The sequence below is a fragment of the Ursus arctos genome, unplaced genomic scaffold (genome assembly GCF_023065955.2).
Source record: "Ursus arctos isolate Adak ecotype North America unplaced genomic scaffold, UrsArc2.0 scaffold_26, whole genome shotgun sequence".
NCBI lineage: Eukaryota > Metazoa > Chordata > Mammalia > Carnivora > Ursidae > Ursus > Ursus arctos.
Genome location: NW_026622941.1, coordinates 16,969,082 through 16,982,788, shown reverse-complemented (window position 1 = coordinate 16,982,788; position 13,707 = coordinate 16,969,082). Strand labels below are relative to the sequence as shown.

Sequence of the window (13,707 nt, the reverse complement as noted above, 5' to 3'; positions counted from 1 at the left end):
AGACTCATGATACAGTTTCATTTCTTTATTTATGTTTAGGAGATTTTTAAAAACTGATAGTAAAACATTTGTGACCATATCCTAAATTTTAAAAAGTACTATCTGAAATTTTATTTTTTGTTGTCATTTTAGTTCACATCAATTAGTATGGTTTTATTTATTTATTTGCTTGTTTGTTTATTTGTGTTTATATTTGTTGGAGGCCTAGAATTACTTTAGTGGTTTAGGAATTGCTGGTGATAAATTCATTATCACAAAAACTATGTAAGATGATTCACTAAAAATAAGGTTTCAGTCCAAAAGCAAACACATTTTCAAATATAATCCATTTTAATCAAAACTAAATTTTTAAAAATTTTGTTTGGACAAGTTTGCTTTTAATTAATGAAAGCCTGATTTCTCAAACAAACTAAGGAATAATTGTTTTCTTATAACAAAGAACTTGCTACAATACTCCTTGAGAGAGAAAACACTTCTATCATGTTTAAAATGTAATTAAATTTATATACAGCTTTTCACTTAAAAGCATTGTTCACATGAACCCTTTCAGAAGCATTTCTGTTAGGTATAATATTTCATCTGAGCATAGTTTCAACCACTAGGCTTAATAAGTACACAAGATCTTCACCCCATCCATGTGGGTGAGACTATTAAAGATGTTAGCCTGACTTAACTAGAATTCAGTTTATTCAGAAATATAAACTTGTATTTTAAAATCACCATGACATCCACCTACAGCACAATGTGTAAGACCATATTTTTCACTTTGTGTTTCATTTATTGTGTGAACGTGTAATGGAAATATATTATGTGAGATTCTGGAATATAATTTTGAAGGATAGAAAATTGTTCCCAATGCCGAATGAGAGCATGAACAAGAGTATAACTGCATTTGTGATATAATTCATCATCTTGCCAAAACTTACATTTAATAAATACCTAATTACTTCTCTGTATGGCAGGAAATAGTCTCTTGCAAGTTGACCAAAAACTGCAGCCAAGGGAAAGGAAAGCTTCTCAAATTTGAGTTTGTTGGCAGAAGATTCATTTTTCTCAGTATTTCTTTAATCTTAGGTTCATCGTGGGTAGACACACTGAGATACTTTGGCATTGTTAACTGCAGTTGGTTACTATACAAGTTCTGAAAAATGCACTTACTGTTTGTACCAATATTCTTATATATAGGTAGGCTCATGGTTAGGTTAGAGAAAGAGATGAACAAAAAGTGTGAAAGAAGGTGATACAGAATAAGTGAACTTCTAAAGTGTGTTCAAAATAAGAATCTGCTTATTAAGTGGTATTAAACTATCTAATTTTTGCCATTGACATATATGAAATAAAACTCGTGATTATCAACTCTTAATTTTTATTTGTCAGTAATCACATATAATTTAGTGCTCATAAGTATATAAGAAATGTTAAATGTGAATATGAGCTTTTTTGAGAATTATAATTGTTATAGCTTTCCTAGGAAATACTCAGTTTCTCTTTGAAGGATTCTCTTGGCTTCAGCTATATTGAAGATTTGATATTTCTGAGAAAATTGTTATATTTGTTCTTTTAGGGAGTTTCAGAAAAATGAATGTTCTAAAGATAAAGTTTTTTGTATCTAGTAATATTTTAATAGCATTTGAAGGGCTTTATCCTAAAATTAGATTTTCCTCATTCTTTGATCAGTGGTTTGTTTGTACTGATTCACTGAGAGCTGGACATAAAAACTGAAGCACAACCAAGTGGTCTTAACAGATGGGAGGACATGTGTCCACATTCATGCATGTGATCTCCTCCTCTGGCAAAAGCTCACATCTGTCATGAGGCTGGCTATAATCAGTCGTTGTGAGAAAAGGAGGACCTGAGTGGTGCTTGGGCAAATTAAAACCCTCATGTTGGCTACATGAGGAGGAGTCCAACAACTACCACCAGTACTATCCCCACTACCTCCAGTAATAAGGTGACTCATGCAAGAAACATTATCCTCTGGACTATTATTAACATTATTTGTAATGCTCATAGAAACTCTGCAAATTCTGTTATTTATTTAATTTTTTGTGCATGCATACGATGAGAAAAGCTAAAACTCAGAGATGTGAATTAATTTTCCCAAGGATGTTCAGCTAAAAACTGGTAGATATTGAGTTCAAATCATATTTGCATGACCCTAACCTCTTTGTATTTTATTGTCAGGTCTAGGTGCTTATAATGTCTCCCACTGTGATCATCTAAGAGAAACTAGTTGCTTGTTGAAAGTTAACTCTCACTACCTTGTTATCCTGACATAACTTTAGCTATTGGAGAGCTCTTCTTAGCATCATATAATTCTTAAGTTTTTGAGTTCATGAAAATACTTACTTTCACAACATACTGATTATAGGCTTTTCAAGACTATATAATTTTCCCACTTTGACACAGAATAAAAAATATGACCAGATTAAATGTGATCACTTCAAATTTTTTACCTTGTTATCATTTGAGAAGACCATGGATATTAATATGTACATATAAGAACAGCTTTGGAGACTACATAGTTATTTCATTTTCTTCTATAATTGGAAGGTATAAGAGTAGATATTTTCCCATTAAGAAAAATGTAATAAACAGTTATTAATTTCAGACATCAAATTTTGGTGGTTATTGATTATATTGTTTAAATTTTGATTTCTTCTTTGCTTTGGGATTTTAGTTTTTAATGGATGCTTATCTGGAAAATCTTTTGGTAGGATGATTCCACTGCTCCTGAGTCATCACTGTCACTATGTAATGCAAATAAGGTATTTAAATTTCTATATTCATTATTACTCTGTAATTACAAAAACAAGTTCTAAGAAAATAAGACATATAAAATCCAACATTGAGAAATTACTCATTTTTTTCAGTCACCTACTTGAAACAATGATGATGATTTATATATACTAATATAATTGTCCACTTTCTGAATCAATCTTTTTGAAATTTCAAGGCTGGCATATTCAAGGTGGCCTGTGCTGTTCCTTTCCATGCAGATACGGAATGCATGTAATCACTCTCTGTTATAAAGTTTCATATATATTGACGAAGAGGCTGCCGGGCACTTTTTCATATTTTATTTTATTTAATCATTATAGCAACCCTATTATTAATTACTATTATTCCAATTTTACAGTAGAAGCCTGGCATATTCAATGTAGTCTGTGCTGTTCTTTTCCATGCAGATAAGGAATGCATGTAATCACTCTCTGTTATGGAGTTTCATATATATTGAAGAAGAGGCCTGGGTTCAGATCTCTATTTTGCCACTTATTAATCCTCTGTACACAAGCATTCTAAGCCTCAGATTTTAATAATAAAATTAACATTAAAATACCAACTTCATGGCATTGATATGACGATGAATTGAAATAAAATGAAAATGAAATAATAAATAAGTGAAATTATTTTATTATTGCAGTGCACTATCAAGTATTATTATTATCATCATCATATCTTTCTGCTTCATCATTTGCTAAACTAATAACAAGATTGAATGAATTTATTGTAACCAGATTTCTTCATCTTTTTCTTGGGCAATAATCACCCATGTAGTTCTACATCAGATTTCTGAGATTTTAAAAAAATCACATAATACTTATTTTTTAAACCAAAGAAAACAGGATATTATTTGATGATGTGGGATCATATAAGCAGTGTGCATTGCAAATTCAGCAAAAGATAGCACAAAAACTGGTCTTTCCTATATGTGTGCTTGTCCACGTAAGCATGGATTCTTACCCATGGATTCTTACCAGTATGTATATACTGGTGCACATGAGAGCCATTTATGGTCTATATAAACACTTGCCTGTGAATGTTATTATATAAGCATATTCCTCTAGGTAGGATGGTAGGATTGATTTCAGTCTCACTTGGAAGATATATTGCAGTTACAAACTTTAAAGGTGTAAGAAATTTCCTTTTAATTTAATTAAATCCTTTTGGTATAATAGAATCAAGTTTCCATTAGCCCCAAATGATTGAAATATATATGTGCACACACACACACACACACACACACACACACAAACACACAATACTTACTCAAAATTCTTTCACTCTTCTTAATTAATTATTGAACTCAGGTTTAAAATAATTACTGTATAATAAATGGGTATATTTACCTCTGTTTTCCTCTGAAGAATTAGACTTAGTTCATTTACAGCATCTGTAATTTGTTTGGTCTCCACACACCCCAGAACACTGCATATATTTTTTACTTCTTCAATAATATTATCTACATTTTGCTATGGATGAAAAATAAGATGTAATTTAATTGGAATACATCTTACATCTTTTCCCGATTAAGAAAACACAATTACTCGATTACAACATGGGGAAGAAAAATTTATGAGTAGTTCATATGGAAAAAGCCAGTTGTTTGATTTGTGTGTGAACTCAATATGAGTCAACATTGTGACATGCCTAACAGAAGACCTGCTTCATTATTAAATTAAATTGAAAGCCATATACTCTCCATAACTAGAAAGTTAGTATCCCCACCACATTTTCCATGAGTATAATCTGACCAGGAGTTTAATTCTGGTACAACATTTGAGACTGGACTTGACAAATTAGACTTTCCCAAAGAAGAGAACTATTGATATACTATTAATATACTTATTCTGAACAGTGTAGTTGACTTTGTTTTCAGCTCTACAGTAAGGTTATGTGTGCTAAAATCCTGGTTCTGCTCTATTTGTACCTGCGACTATTATCAAATTATTTAACTTCTGTGGATCTAAGTTTTCTTTTCTGTAAAATTGGAACAATAATAATTAATTATAGGGTTGTTGTAATGATTAAATAAGATAAAATATGAAAAAGTCCCTGGCAGAGAATAAGAGTTAAATTTTAGCTAATTAATTAATTTTTTATTTTTACTCATTCACACAAATTTTTCATTTTATATGAGAAATCAGACACTGTACATCTCCATATAACCAATAAAAACTAAAAGGTAATAAAAACTATGAGAAGGGCATGTATTAGGTGCTATGTTTAGTTTTCATTCATACATTCAAAGTAGATGCGTGATGTGAATTTGCGGAAATCCGTAGAATATTACTAATTAAAATGCAAATGCTGAGTTGACTTGGCCAGTCAGTAGCTAATTTACGTCATCTCTTAACTCTAGTCTCAAAGTGCTTCATATCTGATTTATCTCATTTAATCTTCCTCAAATTCTGAAAGATAAATATTATATTCATTACATTCCTGAATCGCTGAGATTGCGAGAATATGTTAAGTGAAATGTTCCAATAGTAGAATTAACTTGATGATTAATTGGATATGTGGACAACAAAAGTTTGGATTTAAGTGATTCTAAAGTTTTATGCTTAGGAAACCAAGAAGATGCTTAGGAAACCAAGAAACCAATTATGGCAACAAATTTTGGGAAGATTTTTGATGAGATTGTGATGCATGTGGTTTTTGATATGCAGAGCTTGATCTTCCACAGTGACAACCAAGCAGACACAACCTCCAGATATTGGGAAATGCAGTGAGATTCTAGCTCTGCCAACTGTTGGATTGAGAAAACACACACACACACACACAGAACACATGCTCATATAAACACTAGATGAACTATAGGAAAAATGTGTTAAGTATACAGCTTAGCCCAAAACAAAGATAGGATAAATTTCTGGGTGACAGAAATTTAAAGAGGGAACTTAAAGCCAGAGCAGTGTCTTTAACAATGATGCTACAATGGCCTAAGGGAAATACCAGATTAGATTTAGGCCTTCAGGCTCAGAGACAAGTTTACTGCTCACAACGGGACAAGTGCTGCGATTTTAGACCTAAACCAGTAGGGGGGAGTAGGGAAAGGAGCAGATCTGGAGCTGAAATCTCTGAATACACTGGATAGACTGTTACCTGCAAAAGGTGGGAGAAGAAAAATAATGCCTACTGACCAAGAGAGCTTTTGAGAAAGCCTCTCTCTACCCAGGAGGTTTGAGTGAAGAAAATGATTACCTGAAAAACTGTATGTGTAGCTGTGAAGTATGGATTTATACTATGGCAGGAATTTATGCCAAAAAATTGTGCCAGAATGTAGTGACTGTTTTGGACCCAGGCAGAAGCACACGCAAAATTGCTATATGGAAACACTTTCCTAAATTCCAAAACCCTGGAATTTCCTCTAGTATATACACACATGGGTATATGTGTGCGCACGCACGCACACACACACACACATACACCCTCGTAGAAGGTGATGGCTGATCCACCATATGAGAGATTCTACAGATTATGAAACATGCATTAGTCCCTGATTTGAAGTGATATTAAAGCTAAATTTGAGCATAATTTTCATAGAGGTGACACCTGGCCAAGAATTTGGATATGACTGTCTAAACAGAGACTATGGAGGAAAGAAAAATTGAACACTGGGTATGTAACATTTCAGAACATCTAATATTTAGGTGATGGGAATGGGAGTTTGTGTCACAGATGGAGCACAGAGTGCTGAGACCGGAGCCAGAAGACTATAGTTTAATGGGCATAAAGAAAAGGTAGTTGATGGTACTAGGAAACTTTAGCTTAGAAGAAAAAAAAAAAGAAAAAGGAAACATGATAACTATTTCAAGTAGTTGAAGGCTGTTTAAGTGAAAAGGTGATTAATTTTACTGTAAGTAGCCCTGGAATGATAAATTAGAACAAATGGTTGCAAACTTAGAGACATTCATTTTGACACAGTATGAGGAAAATCTTTATAAAAATTATTTTGTTGAAAATTTGAGAGACTGTTCTGTCAGTAGAGAGTTACTCCACATTACAGGTATGCAAAGAGTCAGGAATATCGAGAGATTTTTGCATTACATAGGATTTCAACTGGACTACCTCTAAATTCTTTTTATCTCTGTGACTCTTCGGGTTAGTGAAAACTGACAGTAATGCACTTTTGTTATTTTATATGCTATATCCCCAGCTTATCTTAGGAAATATTTGATGTATCATAGACTCTGAGGAGCAACATTCTAATACTTTAGGTATTAAGCATATCCTAAAAGTATTTTGAACACTGGAGAAGATAGGTGATAACTTTTCTCCTCTGCATCTTTCTGGAAGACAAAACAAAACAAAACAAAACATATCCTTCCCTCCCCACTGTTATTTAGCTGTGATGAAGACCAGAGGAACAGCCATGTAAGAGCTTGCTATTTTCCAAGTTTTATATAAACTTTGATGAGTTTCTATTTATATTTACACACTGAAAAATGCCAAATTCAATTAATGAGTTTCGAGACAAATTGAGAAGTTAAAATTATTTTTGTTCCAGATGAAGTAGTTAGGGCTATTATAAATTGCTCTGTAAAGATTAAAAATAGTCTTTGGAGGGGTGCCTGGCTGGCTCTGTCAGTAAAGCATGTAACTCTTGATCTCAGGGTTGTGGGCTTGAGACCCATGTTGGGTGTAGAGATTACTTAAAAATAAAATATTTTTAAAAATAGTCTTTGGAGTTCCATTTCAGCTTAAAATATAGATATTTGGTCACACCATTGCAATGAAAAAAGGCAGGTAATATACAAAATCATAATTTTTTCTGACCTCAGTAGAGATTTGAGGTCACAAGTGACCAAATATACTGGATTCCAAAGAATGATAGGCCCCTCCAAGGAGAGATGGGGCATACAAAGTCTTTGACCTTTAGCAGAGCACAGGAGAAAGAGGTGACCACTATACAAGAGGATAAGAACAAATTAACTAAAATTATAACAAATTCTTAAATGGCCAGGTAGGAACTAGCATGTCAATTTGGAATGTCTGGGAGTCTAAAACATAAGAAGAGTTTACAGTCACTATTTAAGTTCTTTTCCATGGATGCTTACCAGCTGTTCAGGAGAAATATTGTTCAGGAAAATGAAGGTCCATTTAGCGGTCTAGTATGTAGCAGATGATCAGCTGTTTCTGGGAGATAGGCACAAAGGCCTGCCCACTTCTGTGGGCCCACTTCTCTAACAGGAAGTAAAAGTCTTACGCTGATGCGAAAAGCTAGGAAAACGATAACACTCAGAGGGGCAGAACACTCTCTGTCACCCTGATCCCAGGCAAAAAAATCTTACTTTTGGGGGACAGGAAGAGAAACCAAAGCACTCTCCCTGTGGGTGAGAGCTAGACATAGCTGAAGATCCTTTGCCAGTGAGGGAAAAGTAAAAGCAAAAACCTTTGGGCCATGGGGAAGGGGAAGGATACTCTGTCTTGAGTCAAAGATCCTACCTGGATACCAATCAGAGGCCAAGTACTAGTGTCAGAAAGGGCAGAAAATCATCTTCTGCTTAAGACTAAATACAGATATAAGACATAGTTTGGCTGCCAGGTAGAGGGGCAGGGATTCTCAGAAAGTTCCAATCTTGAGACTATAGAACACAGTCTGCCTATGGCTGTGACTGATCATTACAACACAGACCTCCCTTTACCTTACTACAGAGGATGAGTCTATTTTGAATAATAAACAAAGAGCAGAGTAGTGCTGGGGGAGAGACAAGAGTATTGAGAGGGACCATCTTTGTGGCATAGTGAGCAGGGATTGTTGAAAGCTGAAAATGAAGCAAGAATACTGAGGAAAGAATTCTGGCAGCACAAGCCCCACTGTATGTACAGGTAATAGTGGCTAACCACTGTTTGAAGGAATCTGAAGCGTGAAGTGCCCTGATGATAATGATAGCAAAAACAAAACATGAATAAAGCACAAATCTTGGCTAGATTATATCTACCATGCATAGTAATGGCATAACTGAGGAAGAACATTGCCCATTTCCAGGTGTGATTTCAATTTATCTCATTCTCTACTATTCTCCATGTGTTGTTCAGCATTCAATCAAAAATTACAATTTGCATAAAAAAGCAAACAGCAACCCATTGTCAGTAGATGAAACAACTGACAAATCTATGTATGACCTACATATTGGAATAATCAGACAAGTTACTTTAAAATAACTATAATTAACATGTTACAGGATCTAGTAAATATGGACAACATGTGTGATCAGATAGGGAATTTCAACACAGAGATGGGAACTATATAGAAAAGCAAATTTAAATTTTAGAAATATAAAAATAGGGGCGCCTGGGTGGCACAGCGGTTAAGCGTCTGCCTTCGGCTCAGGGCGTGATCCCGGCGTTATGGGATCGAGCCCCACATCAGGCTCCTCCACTGTGAGCCTGCTTCTTCCTCTCCCACTCTCCCTGCTGTGTTCCCTCTCTCGCTGGCTGTCTCTATCTCTGTTAAATAAATAAATAAAATCTTTAAAAAAAAAAAAAAGAAATATAAAAATAAATGTGATATTAGAGCTGAATTCCTTCAGTGAGCTCATCAGCAGATTGAACGTAGCTAGGGAAATTATCAATGAAATTGAAGATAGGTCAAGAGAAATTATCCTAACTGAAACATGAAGGGAAAAAAAAAGTGGGGAGAAAAACTAACACATGACATTTAAGAGCTGTCAAAGTCACATATGCAGTTGTAATTCTAGAGAGTTAAGAATGGGGTAGAGAGATATTTAAAGAGATAATGACCAGCATATTGAAATTTGTGGGATGCCACTAAACTTTAGAGGGAATTTGATGGCTTTAAAATTTGAGTAGTTTTATGGCAATTAAAGAAATTGAATTTATAATTAAAATCCTTGCCACAAGGAAAACTCCAAAAAGATGATCATTGGTGAATTTTATCAAACATTTAAGGAAGAAGTCAAATCAAATCTACTCAAATTCTTTCAAAATATACTGAAAGGGAATACCTCTCAACTTATAAGTTCTGCATTACTCCAACATCAAAATCAAACTACAACATCACAGCAAAATAAAAATACAGACCGGTGTGTCTCATCGATACAAATGCAAATTTCCTTAACAAAAAATTATCTAATTGAAGCCAGAAATACCTCGAAAGGGTTTTAAATTTTCACAACGTACGGTTTATCCCAGTAATGCAAAAATATTTGTAAAATTTGAAAGGATTAAATGAGAAAAACCTTATGCCTGTCTATTGATACAGAAAAGGCATTTGACAAAATTTATCACCCATCTATAATATAAACTCCTAGTGAACCAGAAATAGAAGGAAATTTCTTCAACCTAGTAAAGGGCAACTAATTTCATGCCATAACTACATAAACTCCAAATAACTTCATACTCAATGGTAAAGGACTGTAACATTCTCCTTAAGATTAACAACAAAGCAAGAGTCCTGTTCTTATCACTTCTAGTAAAATTCTATTGGAGATCAAGGCAAAGAAAATCTATATACAGAAAGTATATTCTTGGTTGCATGGTGTCTAGGATGGAAGATATTTCCTGCAAAAAAAAAAATGGGGAACTTTTTGCTGTAATGGAAATATTTTATATCTTGATTTCTGTGGTGGTTACATAGGCATATGCATTTTCAAAACTAGTCAAACTATCTGGTTAACATGAATGTGTTTTATTTTATGTAGATTAAAATCCTAGATGGTTGATTTAATAAATACAAGTTGTAATGAAAGTGAAAAGACAAGCCGCTAGCTAAAAGGAAATATTTACAATACACATAATCAAATGATGAGCAAATATATAAGTAGTTCCCATGAATCTATTTGAAAAAGATAAGATAATGTAGAAAATGGATGAAAAGTTTGACTGTCTATACCATAAAAGATGATAGTTTCTCAAACTCAACACCCAAAAAACAAATAATCCAGTTAAGAAATGGGCAGAAGACATGAACAGAATCTTCTCCAAATAAGACCTATAAATGGCTAACAGACATATGAAAAAATGTTCAACATCACTAGCTGTCAGGGAAATACAAATCAAACCACAGTGAGATACCACCTTACACCACTTAGAATGGCAAAAATTAACAAGACAGGAAACAACAAATGTGGGCAAGGATGTGGAGAAAGGGAAACCCTCTTACACTGTTGGTGGGAATGCAAGCTGGTACAGCCACTCTGGAAAACAGTGTGGAGGTTCCTCAAGACATTAAAAATGGAGCTACCCTACAACTCAGCAATTGTACTACTAGATATTTACCCCAAAGATACAGATGTAGTGAAAAGAAGGGGCACATGCACCCCAATCTTCATAGCAGCAACGTCCACAATAGCCAATCTGTGGAAGGAGCCAACACATCCTTCAACAGATGAATGGATAAAGAAGATGTGATTCATATATGCAATGGAATATTACTCAGCCATCAGAAAGGATGAATACCTACCATTTGCATCAACATGGATAGAACTGGAGGGGATTATGCTAAGTGAAATAAGTCAAGCAGAGAAAGACAATTATCAAATGGTTTCACTCAAGTGGAACATAAGGAATAGTGCAGAGGACCATAGGGGAAGGGAGGGAAAACTGAATGGGAAGAAATCAGAGAGGGAGGCAAACCATGAGAGACTCTGGACTCTGGGAAACAAACTGAGGGTTACAGAAGGGAGAGGGGTGGGAGGTGGGGTAACTGGGTGATAGGTATTAAGGAGGGCATGTGTTGTGATGAGCACTGGGTGTTATACACAAATTGAATCACTGAACACAACATCAAAGATTAATGATGTACTATATGTTGGCTAATTGAACATAATAATAAAAATAAAAAATATTTCAGAAATAAAAAAAGTTTGATGTTATATTTTAAAAAGGAAAGAATAATGAATTTATTCATATTCAGGGAAATGAAAATTAAAACTGAAATATGATCAAAACATATACCTCACTTAGTCAAAAATTTTAATGTTGGACTGTACCACATGTTGGTGAGAAAATGGGGCAATGGGAACTCTCATCTGTTATGAAATATGTGTGACCCTATTAGAAAAGGGTCTGGGGCACCTGGTGGCTCAGTCAGTTAAGCATCTGCCTTCAGCTTAGATCATGATTCCAGGATCCTGGGATGGAGCCCCACCTTGGGCTCCCTGCTCAGTGGGGAGTCTGCTTCTTCCTCCTCCTGCTTGTGTGTGCTCGCTCTCTCTCTTGCTCTCTCTCTCTCACTTTCAAATAAATAAATAAAATATATATAAAAAAGAAAACTGTCTATGACCCTAGGTACATACCCTAGAAAAATTCTTGATATTATCTCAAGTATACATCAACAGTAGAATAGATAAATAAGTAGAGTTTCTTTGATCTAATTGAGTACCATGCAACAATGGAAACAAATCAAAATCACATGGAACAAGGTGGTTAAATCTGCAAAACGATGAGTGAAAGATACATGGCTCAAAAACTACATATAGTTTGCTTCCGCTTAGGTAGACATTAAAAAGGAAGCCTAAACTTTGTATTGCTAATGAATGCATAGATATCTTTTGATAGTGAAACGAGAAAAGGTGAAGTGGTGAAAAGAAAAGCTACAAAACACTTTTCTCCAAAGATTATCTCTTATGTAGAGGAAAAGATATCTAAAAGTGGCACATGGGTAGATCCTATGATACTGGCAATATTTTGTTGCTAAACTTGTTGTTTAATAAGAAGGCCTGTTCTAATATCATTCTTTAATTTGTATATATATTATTATATGTTCTTCATGTATTATATAATTCAAGGCACAAATCCCAAATAAAATGTCAGATCATGTCATCCCTTTGACAAAACTCTTCAGTGCTTTCCATCTCACTTGGAATACAAATTATGTTGGCTAGTGATTATCTTCCTTATTGCAGATCTAGTTTCACTTTTTTCTTTCTTCTTTAAGTCTGAGAGTGTTCTATACATAATAGGTTTGACTTTTAGTAGTTTCAGTATGCCCTTTATTTCTGCTAAGGCAGGTTCCAATTCTGCAGTTGTGTTTTATTTTCCTTGTGACCTGACTTTATCTCCTTCATCTCCTTGACTTCTTCTTTTGTAACCTTTAGCTGGGTCCTTGTTACCTATTCATTTTATTCTATTTTCTTCTTATGATTTTTTTGGTCATTTCCTACTTCTTCTTATACTCTGTTGTGAATGCAAATCGGTTTTGTGACATTTTTCTTCTGGATCCTGTACAGTCCTCTAGCTTAGTAATAGTGTTAAAAATAGTAACTCTCATAGCAGTAAAATAACACTTGTACTTATCTTTACTTGAACACTCTTTATCGTCCAACCACTATATTATATTAAACACATTACATCCACTTTTTATTAATTTTTAAAAATATCATTATATTATATTTTATTATATTCACTCTAGTGATGAATAATACAAACTCTAGGAAAGTTGAATAAAAACTTCCATAGTGGTGGAGGGCTGTCATATACAGATTCCTGACTTTGGAATCTCTGCTCCTAAATCTGTCTTTACTGCCACTGTGTTTAAATTATGTTTGAAATTAAACTTCTAAAAATCCAATAATAGATCTGTTTGTTACTAAAAGGGCTTCAGTTCTAATAAAGCTAAATATATAAGATCCCTTTGTGCCCCCTTTATTTCTACTTGTATATGGAATTTTTTAGCCTCCGTCTAGAGGCTGAATACAGTTGGATTTTGGTCTCGGGGAGAGGAAACTGAGATAATTATTATTCCTCCTTACTCACTGAGTTACTTACACCTGAATAATAGAGATGCCGTTCTGGTTATCTAGTTGGTACACTATGAGTCATGAGCTAGATGGTAAAGTATTTGGAGGTTTGTAGCTCTTTGTAGACCAAGAAGATATTTCATGAAGCCATACAATATTCTGAAGCATGAGTAGATTTTTCTCGAACGACTTCCATCTAGTTTACAGTTAGTTCACCAGT

At 34.2% G+C, this 13,707-nt stretch overlaps 1 protein-coding gene across 2 annotated transcripts in view; it reads right to left on the bottom strand.

The window, feature by feature from the left end:
* The window catches only part of PIK3C2G (phosphatidylinositol-4-phosphate 3-kinase catalytic subunit type 2 gamma), a 345,203-nt gene that overhangs the window by 255,051 nt on the left and 76,445 nt on the right, over positions 1-13,707 (bottom strand). For both annotated transcript variants that reach the window (XM_026502333.4, XM_057319037.1), the window contains exon 9: positions 4,131-4,253. In XM_026502333.4, coding sequence (XP_026358118.2) covers positions 4,131-4,253 — 123 coding nt within the window. The remainder of the gene's footprint in view (positions 1-4,130; positions 4,254-13,707) is intronic.